The 11,273-nt window shown below is 58.9% G+C and overlaps 1 protein-coding gene across 1 annotated transcript; it reads left to right on the top strand.

Moving 5' to 3' along the window:
* Positions 1 to 3,833: 3,833 nt before the first annotated feature.
* On the top strand, positions 3,834 to 11,155 carry LOC119094863 (lysophospholipid acyltransferase 7). The gene is made up of 8 exons (XM_037217779.1): positions 3,834 to 4,093; positions 4,873 to 4,996; positions 5,431 to 5,596; positions 6,106 to 6,257; positions 6,703 to 6,911; positions 7,654 to 7,836; positions 8,256 to 8,394; positions 10,375 to 11,155. The coding sequence occupies exons 1-8, from the start codon at positions 3,864 to 3,866 to the stop codon at positions 10,591 to 10,593; spliced, it is 1,422 nt and encodes a 473-aa protein (XP_037073674.1). The 5' UTR covers positions 3,834 to 3,863; the 3' UTR covers positions 10,594 to 11,155.
* The last annotated feature ends 118 nt before the right edge of the window (positions 11,156 to 11,273 follow it).

Raw genomic sequence — 11,273 nt, 5'->3', positions numbered from 1 at the left:
TTTCTGTGGACCCGAACATAAAACCGACTTTCTCCAAGGCTCGCGATGTTCCACTGGCCTACTGCGACTAGGTGGAAGTGAGGCTGAACAAACAGAACCAGCACGGGCTTTGCGGGCCCGTGGAGTACAGTAGTTGGGTGGCTCCTTAAGTTGCCGTACCCAAACCCCAGGGCAAGATTCGCTTGCGTGGCGACCACAGGTTCAAGGTGAACACGGTCGCCAAAGTTGAGCACATCCGTTACCGTGTGTCGAAGAGCTGCTATCCGGATTAGCTGGGGGCAGTGTTCTCTAAGCTTGTCCTAAAATCCGCTTACGATCAGACGGCTGGATGAAAAGTCATGTGAGTACTTGGCGTCAAACACGTCGAAAGGTCTGCCGCAGCCCAAGCACCTAAGCCTCGGCAACGCCTCAGCGCCGTCTCCATTTCAGAGAACTGTGGGCACGCTGTTAACAGACATGGCTGGCGTCTGCGTGTTCTTGGATGACGTGGTTGTAGCGGGCAAGACGCTGGAAAAACACGATGTGGCGTTGCGTCATGTTTTGCGCCGGCTGAGTGATGCAGGTCTCAAGGCAAACAGAAGAAAATATTGCTTTCGGATCGAAAGTGTGACATACTTGGGTCACGAAGTCAGTGGGAGAGGTGTGGAGACCACGGATGATAAGGTCGCGGCCATAATGGGTGCTCCAGAGCCGCGAGGTGCCCCGAACTTTGTTGCTAGTTGGGGCTAACCAACAACTATGGCAAATTTTTGCACAGGCTGGCAACCACGCTCTCACCGTTGTAGGTATTACCCCAGAAGAACCACCGTGGCAATGGACGACCGCAGAAGGCATTTGAGGATGCAAAGCGTCTTCTCACGAATCCGTCCGTCCTGGCTCACTTTGGCCTGTGACGCTAGCTTAGCCGGGCTGAGCTGTGTTCCTAGCCGGCAAACGAGGCAGGGAAGCGGCCGGTGGCTTTTTACTCGCGTTCGCTGAATCAAACCGAGAAGCACTATCGTCAGGCTGACAAAGAAGGCTTAGCAGTGAGGGCAGGAATTAAAAGCCCCATACCTATCCGGCCGGCCGGCCGTTTTCGGTGCCGGCCGGCTAGCCCATCGCGCCCCATGCCTGCTGAGACGGTCCGTCTGATGGGCTTCCTGGATACTCCTCCAGTTATAGCAGATCAGATTCGCCACTGGACCTCTCGTGATTCTTTCCCGCCAGTTGTGGTGCAGCATGTCAGAAATGGCTGGCCGACAACCAGCGACGCGCTGTCGCCGTCTTTTCGGCCATGTAAATATCGATTGTCTGAGCTGGATGTCCAGGATCGCCGCCTTCGTGGCGATCTCGCCCGGTTGTCCACCTCAGGAAAGGGGAAAAATTCTGAAGTTGCATCATGACAGACATCGTGGCGAAACTCGTTCATTTGGACGCGTTCGGGCCGCAGAAAATCTTGGAAAATTATCCGGAATGTTGGAAAATTTCCCGGAATGATATTCGGCAATTCTGACGCGGAAAATTGTCCCCGATAATTTTGCGAAGCGGGGGAGAATTCCGAATAATTTTGAGAACATGGTAGAGATGGATAATCTGTTTTCGCTATCTGGACCATATGCGTCCTCGCCTAGATGTAACTGAAGTTAAGGTACCACCACACATTGTCAGCCAATCGGACCCAGAAGCGACCGATGCTTCGGTGAACGCGCGACCAGCCTCTGGTGATCCCCCGCGTGTATCGCGTTACATCCCGCGCCAGCAGGAAACGTTGGGTCAGTCGGGCAGGGTGCGGTGTTCTCACGTATTTAATATTGCATTGCACCGGGTAGCATGTCACGTTTGTTATGGAGGCCGGGTGCGTTGTCCCTTTGCAGTTGTGTTTTGCTCAGGCGCTTCATGAACTTGTAAGAATCCGAGATGGCGGATGTCACAACGCGGTGCCTGGCACCGCCTCTGCTCGGCCGACCTCGGCCGGGCGTCCACGCCGCAGGTTATGAGAGGCGGGGCCGGCCGGCCATCCGATCAAACAGACAAATGAAAATGTGACACCTACGTGTTCAATTCAGATACCACACGATAAAGGGTACAGAAACCCAGTTCGCTCAACAATGACGTCATCAACAGCTGGCGCGTACATGCGCTAGTCATACTTCCTCGAGAAGACCTGCCGCAAATATCAACAGCACTGCCGGTGAGGAGGGGGGCCCCGGGACAGGCGATTGCATTACCGATTTATACCAGCAAATGAACGGACTTGCGGTATGAGCAGCATGTTTTCCGACGCACTACTCTTGAAATAACATATCGTCCAGATATGAAGAAATGGTGTGATTAGGACCCATTTTTTGATACCAGAAAAGTGAGACGTCTGCTTGGGAAGCACCCTCTTGGGTTACACGAGTCCAGGTAAAGGAGGTCCCATAGCCGGGCTAGACAGTAGTTAGGCTCGGGAGAACTTGTTCTACAGCAAGAGACCTGTTTTATGTATGTCAGGAGGTCCATTGTTGTTTTAAGGAGGCAACTGATGGCTCGGGAATCCCTTGTAGTGAACTGGGATGCGCTGCACTGGGTTAGGAAGCGCCCTCTATATTTAGGAGGCCTCGTTTCTGGAGTATGAGGCCCCATTTTGTGCCTTAGATGGCTGCAGCTCTGCATCAGGATGCCCTGTTTTGTGATATCTAGGCCCCTTGGCTAGATGTGAAGACCCCTTCATGAATGGGGTGGCATGCCATTCTGGTATAGGAGGCCCTTCTTTGCATCAGGAGGCAGTGTTTGTCATTTGAATTGTTTGGTGGATGGTTAGAAGGCTCCAATTGTGTGTTTTTAATTGTTGACAAACCTAACATGGATATGATGAAGTAAACAGTTTGACGAAGGAGCACATGCCCTTGGTAGCCCCCCTTTTTTGAACATAACACTGTCCAGGAGGCCCCTGTAGGAAGTCCCTATGTAATTTGGGAGGCCCTTTAACATTTGTGCAATCCCCAACTAAAAAAATTGTGGCCACATGTGGCATATGGCGGTTGTTTAGGGTGCCTACGTGCCAGGCGGGTGGTAGTCACATCAGAGAATTGGCCTGGGGTGGTGACAGGGGCATGATATGTTGGGTTGCCTCCCACATTATATGATCGCTATTGTTGTTATTTGGAGGTGTTGGGCAAATACTCACGGAAACACCTGACTTAGTGTTTGGTCGGGCTGTGAGAGCGGACATTAGTACACCATACCCCTAATTGGAATGATCATTAAGGGGTAGGGTTGGCATATTGACATAAAGTCATTTAGATGTTGATTGGTGTGAACTAGATAGTGGGGAAAAGGTGGGATATCCAGCAATGTGGGAAGGATTGGTGTTATATAACATTGAGATTTTGATAGAATTGGGATATTAGTAGTCAGAGCCAGTATAGAACTGACAGGTATTGATGCAAGTACTTTTATGGGCATGGCAATTTTTTTTAGCATGTCTTGCATTGTTTTCAAACATTGCTCAGGGAAAGGGCATGGAGAGGACCTGGAAGATACGAGATATTTTGGCACCTCCTCATGTTTAAAACAGCTTATGTTGTGAATGTTTATGTGCACCAGTCCTGTTGCAGCATGTTTCTCGTGTTGCCAACCACAGATCACAACCATTGTGAGGGTATCAGATTATGCTGTGTTACATGATATGCCGCCTGTGACCCACTCCAGCCTTGCTGAACTGAGCCTTTGGTCCTTGATCACTGGTCTGTGATCAGTAGATGTGTTGTTTCACATCACAGCACCAAACTTTGAACAACCATTCAGCATCCTCTGCATGAAATTATGGTCCTGACCCGGCCCACCTGACAGTTTGCGCCTTCCCAGCGAGCTTGCCAAGGCCGGCTGGGGGCAGCACCACCATGTGGTGGCCAGAGGTGCTCTGGTCGCCGGACGCTGCCTACGTGAGCTGGCTGGCGGTGACGGCGGCAGCCGGGCCGCTCTTTCGCCGGCTGCCCTCCGCCGACGTGCGGCGCCGGCTCGGGGCCCTGTTCGGCCTGACGCTGCTGGCGCTCACCTGCCGCGAAGGCGCCCTGCACCCGGTGGTGGCGGCGCTCGGCAACGTGCTGCTGCTGCGGCTGGTCAGCCACAGGTGAGATGGTGGCTGCAGCTGGTCAGCCACAGGTGAGATGGTGGCTGCAGCTGGTCAGCCACAGGTGAGATGGTGAATTCAGCTGGTCAGCCACAGGTGAGATGGTGGCTGCAGCTGGTCAGCCACAGGTCAGACAGGGGCTGTGGCTGGTCAGCTGCAGGGGAGCCTGCTGTGTAGCTGGTCAGCCACAGGTGAGATGGCAGCTGCAGCTGGTCAGCTAGAGGTGAACCAGCAGCTGTGGCTGGTTAGCCACACGTGAGCTGGCTACTCGCCTCTGACTTGCCGCCTGCAATGACTGTTTACCCGTGGGCGCTCATCTGTGACTGTTCATTGTGACGGGTCTCTCCCTGGTCACATCTGACTGCTTAAGCTGTCTACTGTCTAAAAGAACTCACCCCAGTCACTGGTGACTCAATCCTTTTGATCAGGTGGGAATCTTCATCTGTTCACCCGCAGCTACGCATCCACACCGCTCACCATAGTTGGCTTTCTCTGAGTGCCCACATGAATCTGGGGGACTCTGCACTTAAGTTGTGTCATTAAGTTGTGCATATCTTTGCATGTGTGTGTATGGAAGTGTTTTTATATGTATTGGTGGGCATGTATGCATGTATGTCCATGTGTATGATGTCTAACAAGGTGTATTAATACATATTCTTCCATTTGCTGACTATTCCATGATCCACTATTTTGACGCCAGCTGAAGAACAGCTGCAGGTTTCAGGCAGAGCCTTCAGTAGCAAAGCAGCACCTCTGCCAACCACTTGTCCATTCTTCAGGTATGTTCACCTGATGAGCTTCTGCTTCTGCTTTGGCTACCTGGCGTTTGTGCGCCTGCTGGACGCCTTCGTCCACCCCGTGTCGCCGCTCCTGAACCTGGTCCAGATGCTCACCAGTCTCCGGGTGAGTGAGCTGCCTGGGCTCGGCTGGACCTCCGACCCTTCGTCTGGCGTCATGCTGGTCCTGCCCGCTCCGCAATTCTGTGAGGTTTTGATGTCACCGTTGTTTGCGGTCGGGTAGTGTAGTGAATTATGAGCAGTGCAGGTATTCTAAGATGTATTCAGTGTTGGAATGTAGCCGCGCCTGGGCTGGCGATGGTGATGAAAGTCTGAAGCGAACAACTAGTCATGGAGTGCGCTCCCTTGGCGCATTCTTTCCAGAAAAGTTTCGGCAAATGCAAGGAACTAACACTAAATATCGTACACATTGACAGTGTTTTTCGTCGAGTGCACATTTTTGGAGCATGTCGATTGGCTTGCTGAGTGGCGCCGCTTTCCTTGTGCCGTCACACGCGCGCGGACTGCCTCCGTCCAACCGAGCCGCTGCGCGTGCCCCAGCTGGTGGGACTGGCCTTCGAGGTGCACAACAGCTGGCGGCTGGCCCGCGAGGCCAAGAGGCCCGACCTCTCGGACGAGGCCCGAGCTGAGATGACCTTCACGGCGGTGGCGCCGTCTGCCGCCGACCAGCTGTACTACACGTTCTTCTACGTGGGCATCATGACTGGTGGGCGCACTGTCCGAGCGTGTTATAGTCGTCTGCCGCCTTCTCTGCGCGTTGTAAGCAATGCCATCGTCGGTTTGGTTTTGTGCAAACGCCGCGACCCGGTATCTGTTCACATTCTAACCATCGCTGATTTCGACAGACTTTGGCGTTATCCAACAGAACCACGATGCAGCAAATGTTGCTTCAGATAGCCATGAAATTGCCGCGCCTGTGGCCCTCCCGCGTGATGACTGGGTGCGCATCAGGGACACGTGGCGATGAAATATCACGAGTCCCCCGCATCCCCAGCTCGCTACCAAATCCGTCACCAAGGCACGTGCGGAAAAGCCAGCAAGATCTGTTCTGTTACCTTGTTCCTCGGGGCGAAAGCGTACGTGTCCCACCGTGGCACGGGGGTCGGCTGTGCCGCAGATCTGCATTAAAGCACGGGTGTGCTCTCCATGTGGTCCACTCGAGCTGCGTTCGCAGCGCCGCGAGGCCGCACCACACGCGCGTCTGCCGTGCCGCAGGCCCGTACTACACGTTCGTGACGTATCGCCACTGTGTGGCCGGCACGTTCTGGCCGTTCGCCGACTGCTGGCGGCCGGCGCTGCGGCGCGCCCGCCTGCTGCCGCTGTACGCGGCGCTCTTCCTCCTACTGGGTCACCTCTGGGCCATCGAGGTGAGGCGGCCCGGCTCCGGCTCCGGCTCCGGCTCCGGCCGGCGCGCTGCGGCTGACCGGCGCGGTAGTCATAATGACAGTCGCAATGGTTGCGTTAGTCGGACAGTCACAAGTGGTGCAGGCGGTACCAGTCTGATACGGCGGGGCGGCTGTCAGATTTGCCGTCTGGACCGTCCGTTTGCGGTCCGTCGTGTCGTGTGATGGTGCGGGGCCATGATTGTGTGTGGTGAGAGGGTGTGTGGTGATGACAGTGATGATGTTTGGCGGGCGCCTCGACTGCCAGAGACCGTATTTTAGCGCCCTCGTCATCGGCGATGGCAGCTTCTGCGACACTCCTCGCCCTGGCGTGCTGCGCCGCGCGCCGCGGCTCCCGGCCGGCGCGCGCGTGCGCGGTGGGGCCGCGGCGGCGGTGCGCGCTGACCCGCCTGCCGCCTCTCGCCGGCAGTACGTCAGCTCGGACGCCATGGCCGCCCGCCCCGTCTGGTACCGCGTCTGGTACATGTATCCGGTGTTCGCACACTTCCGCATGCGCATGTACATCGGGTTCGTGCTCTCGGAGCTCGCGTGCATGGCGCACGGACTGGGCGCGTTCCCGGCGGCCAGCGAGGCCCGGCCCGGCCGGGGACCGACTCGACACGCGGCTCTGCTTCAGCTGTGAGTGTATGCACTTGACACTATGTAACGCGATGTACTTTGCTGAAGGATCATGTCGAAGTAGTACGGTATAGAATGATCGATGTATGGATTAGGTGCCAGTGGTGGTGACGGATGTCTTGACGCTGATGATTGTGACGGCTTTGCTCATGTTGCTGACGTCGACACTGCTCGCGCTGCTATAATTACTAATGCGTGTAATCGTGATAGATTTTTTTCTATAGACACGATAAAAGGGCCATGTTTTCCATGATCCACTCTGTAATTGTGAAAGATTCTGTTCTATAGACAACAATAGAAAGGCTATGTTCCCTATGGCCCACTTTCTTCCATGGCACGTGACGCGACGTGCCGTGACGTGCCGTGCTGTGCCATGACGTGACTTGACGTGACCTGATGTGACGGGACGTGACGTGACGTGCCGTGCCGTGCCGTGCCGTGCCGTGCCGTGCCGTGCCGTGCCGTGCCGTGCCGTGCCGTGCCGTGCCGTGCCGTGCCGTGCCGTGCCGTGCCGTGCCGTGCCGTGCCGTGCCGTGCCGTGCCGTGCCGTGCCGTGCCGTGCCGTGCCGTGCCGTGCCGTGCCGTGCCGTGCCGTGCCGGTGCCGTGCCGTGCCGTGCCGTGCCGTGCCGTGCCGTGCCGTGCCGTGCCGTGCCGTGCCGTGACGTGACGTGCCGTGCCGTGCCGTGACGTGACGTGACGTGACGTGACGCCTGTCGTCTGACGGCGCCCGGTCGCCGGCAGCATGGAGGACCGCGCGGCGCTGGCGGCGGCCCGGTACGACTTCGAGACGGTGCACAACATCCGGGAGGACAGGGTGGAGCTGGACGTGACCATGACGTCCGTGCTGAAGCAGTGGAACACCACGGTGCAGTACTGGCTGTACACGGTGGTGTACCGCAGCGTGCCCGGCTCCAAGGTGGTCAGGTGAGGCGGCCAGAGCGAGGCTGGAGAGCTGAGGATGATGGCAGGGCAGGGCAGGGCAACAAGGTATTAGATTTAAATGGAAGTGGAAGTAGAGCAGGGACAGACAAATACGTTCTGAGATAGGGACCAGAGAGCAGCAGGGAAGTGGGGATACCAGGGCACCCGCGTTCCTCCGTTCCCACGCCTATGTTTGGAGCTGATGTCCGTATCGAACAAATGTCTTGCTCTCGTACACGACTTGCGATATTTCGCATGCTATCGCATCAGTAGCGACATGCCATTTCTTGACGTGTTATTTCATTCCTATTTTCTATTCACACCTTTTCAACCTGAGTTACCTACAACGCGTCACTGATAATGACCCACGCTCCACTGACCCCGCTGCCCTGTGACCCCGGCCGGGCCTGGCGTGACCCCAGGGCATCGCTGACGATGCTGGTGTCGGCGTTCTGGCACGGCATCCGGTCCGGGTACTACCTGTCGCTGCTGGTCTGCCCCCTGTACATGGCCGTCGAGGATGTGTGGGACCGTCTGCTGCGCCGGCGGCTGTCGCCTCAGGTAAGATCTCGCAGAGCAAGCGGCTCCTGTCTCGGGTGGGATCTATGGGAGTGCCTCTCGTCTCTGGTGGGATGCAGAGAGCGGCTCCTGTCCCGGGTGGGATCTGTGGGAGCGCCTCTCATCTCCGGTGGGATGCAGAGAGCGGCTCCTGTCTCGGGTGGGATCTATGGGAGTGCCTCTCGTCTCTGGTGGGATGCAGAGAGCGGCTCCTGTCCCGGGTGGGATCTGTGGGGGTGCCTCTCATCTCCGGTGGGATGCCAGAGAGCGGCTCCTGTCTCGGGTGGGATCTATGGGAGTGCCTCTCGTCTCTGGTGGGATGCCAGAGGGCGGCTCCTATCTCGGGTGGGATCTATGGGAGTGCCTCTCGTCTCCGGTGGGATGCCAGAGAGCGGCTCCTGTCTCGGATGGGACCTGTGGGAGTGCCTCTCATCTCCGGTGGGATGCCAGAGAGCGGCTCCTGTCTCGGGTGGGATCTATGGGAGTGCCTCTCGTCTCTGGTGGGATGCCAGAGAGCGGCTCCTGTCTCGGGTGGGATCTGTGGGAGTGCCTCTCATCTCCGGTGGGATGCCAGGAGCGGCTCCTGTCTCGGGTGGGATCTATGGGAGTGCCTCTCGTCTCTGGTGGGATGCCAGAGAGCGGCTCCTATCTCGGGTGGGATCTATGGGAGTGCCTCTCGTCCCCGGTGGGATACCAGAGAGCGGCTCCTGTCCCGGGTGGGATCTGTGGGAGCGCCTCTCATCTCCGGTGGGATGCCAGAGAGCGGCTCCTGTCTCGGGTGGGACCTGTGGGAGTGCCTCTCGTCTCTGGTGGGATGCCAGAGAGCGGCTCCTATCTCGGGTGGGATCTATGGGAGTGCCTCTCGTCCCCGGTGGGATACCAGAGAGCGGCTCCTGTCCCGGGTGGGATCTGTGGGAGCGCCTCTCATCTCCGGTGGGATGCCAGAGAGCGGCTCCTGTCTCGGGTGGGACCTGTGGGAGTGCCTCTCGTCTCTGGTGGGATGCCAGAGAGCGGCTCCTATCTCGGGTGGGATCTATGGGAGTGCCTCTCGTCCCCGGTGGGATGCCAGAGAGCGGCTCCTGTCCCGGGTGGGATCTGTGGGAGCGCCTCTCATCTCCGGTGGGATGCCAGAGAGCGGCTCCTGTCTCGGGTGGGATCTGTGGGAGTGCCTCTCGTCTCTGGTGGGATGCCAGAGAGCGGCTCCTGTCTCGGGTGGGACCTGTGGGAGTGCCTCTCATCTCCGGTGGGATGCCAGAGAGCGGCTCCTGTCTCGGGTGGGACCTGTGGGAGTGCCTCTCGTCTCCGGCGGGATGCCAGAGAGCGGCTCCTGTCCCGGGTGGGATCTGTGGGAACGCCTCTCGTCGGTGGTTAGGGTCTAGAGAGTGACTCCGGTCTGAGGCGAGAGCCCTTATAGCGGCCGCGATCTTAGGCGAACCCCCTCCCCGCCCCTCAGAGCCGCCCTGATCCGGGATGAGAACTTTGGGGGTGACCCCCGTTTCGATTGGGGTGTCTCGCAGCCGCTTCCTTGGTACATAGTATTGCTGGGAGCCACTCCTGCAGCATGTGACGTCTCTGGCAACGGCTCTTCGGGCTAAGTTGACCACAGACGTCGTAATGCAACACGGCTCACGGTGTAACAGTGGAGTCTTTGTGGAGTGCATTATCATAACTTGTGTTCACACTGAGCTTGCTCCGGGACCTGGACATGCCTTCGGCATGGTGGTTTTCTATGTGCGTGCTTGGACGTGTTATAACGCATGCCAAGCACTCGGCAATTGCTCCGATCCCACGCCGCCATTTCGCTCCCCGATGCGGTTGGAAGTCGGCCGCTCAACCAGGCCGTGACCGGCCGCGCCGCCGCTGTGCTGGTCACAGCGCCGTGCTGGTGCCAGCTGTGTGAGCTGGCCAGTGCCGGTCCCTGCGCCGGTCCGTCCCGGGATGCTCGCGCGCTGGTCCGCGCTGACTGCCGCCCGGCGCCGACAGCGCGTCTGGCTGTACGACGCCGTCACCTGGCTGCTGCGCGTCTCCATGTTCAGCTACCTGAGCATGGGCTTCCTGCTGCTGGGCGCCGAGCCGACGCTGGCCTACTGGCGCTCGGTGTTCTGGTGCGGCCACGCGGGCGGCGCCGCCCTGTACGCTGTCGGCCTGGGGCTGGCCTGGGTGTTCGGACCGGTCCGCTCGCAGCGCGGCAAGGTCGACTGAGCCGGCCGCGGCGCCGCCGCTCGGCCACACTCCGGCCGGACCGAGCGCCGGAGTCACCACGTCGGCCGCCGAGGTGTGAGACCGAGCGCTGGAGCCGCCACGTCGACCGGCGAGGTGTGAGACCGAGCGCTGGAGCCGCCACATCGGCCGGTGACGTGACACCAAGCGCTGGAGCCACCACGTCGGCCGGCGAGGTGTGAGACCGAGCGCTGGAGCCGCCACGTCGACCGGCGAGGTGTGAGACCGAGCGCTGGAGGCGCCACGACGACCGGTGAGGTGTGAGACCGAGCGCTGGAGCCACCACGTCGGCCGGCGAGATGTGAGACCGAGCGCTGGAGCCGCCACGTCGACCGACGAGGTGTGAGACCGGGTGCTGGAGCCGCCACGTCAACCGGCGAGGTGTGAGACCGAGCGCTGGAGTCGCCACGTCGGCCGGTGAGGTGTGAGACCGAGTGCTGGAGCCACCACGTCGACCGGCGAGGTGTGAGACCGAGCGCTGGAGTCGCCACGTCGACCGGCGAGGTGTGAGACCGAGCGCTGGAGCCGCCACGTCGACCGGCGAGGTGTGAGACCGAGCGCTGGAGCCGCCACGTCGACCGGCGAGGTGTGAGACCGAGCGCTGGAGCCGCCACGTCGACCGGTGAGGTGTGAGACCGAGCGCTGGAGCCGCCACGTCGACC

Source organism: Pollicipes pollicipes, unplaced genomic scaffold, assembly GCF_011947565.3.
Source record: "Pollicipes pollicipes isolate AB1234 unplaced genomic scaffold, Ppol_2.1 Scaffold_4219;HRSCAF=4965_pilon_pilon_pilon, whole genome shotgun sequence".
NCBI lineage: Eukaryota > Metazoa > Arthropoda > Thecostraca > Pollicipedomorpha > Pollicipedidae > Pollicipes > Pollicipes pollicipes.
Note: the sequence above shows the minus strand (reverse complement) of the source record. Positions and strands in the feature narration are given on the sequence as shown.

Coding starts and splice junctions, on each gene's coding strand:
- LOC119094863 (XM_037217779.1), top strand. CDS start 3,864: ATGTGGTGGCCAGAGGTGCTCTGGTCGCCGGACGCTGCCTACGTGAGC. Junction 4,094..4,872: donor CTGCGGCTGGTCAGCCACAG/GTGAGATGGTGG, acceptor TCCATTCTTCAG/GTATGTTCACCTGATGAGCT. Junction 6,912..7,653: donor CACGCGGCTCTGCTTCAGCT/GTGAGTGTATGC, acceptor GGTCGCCGGCAG/CATGGAGGACCGCGCGGCGC.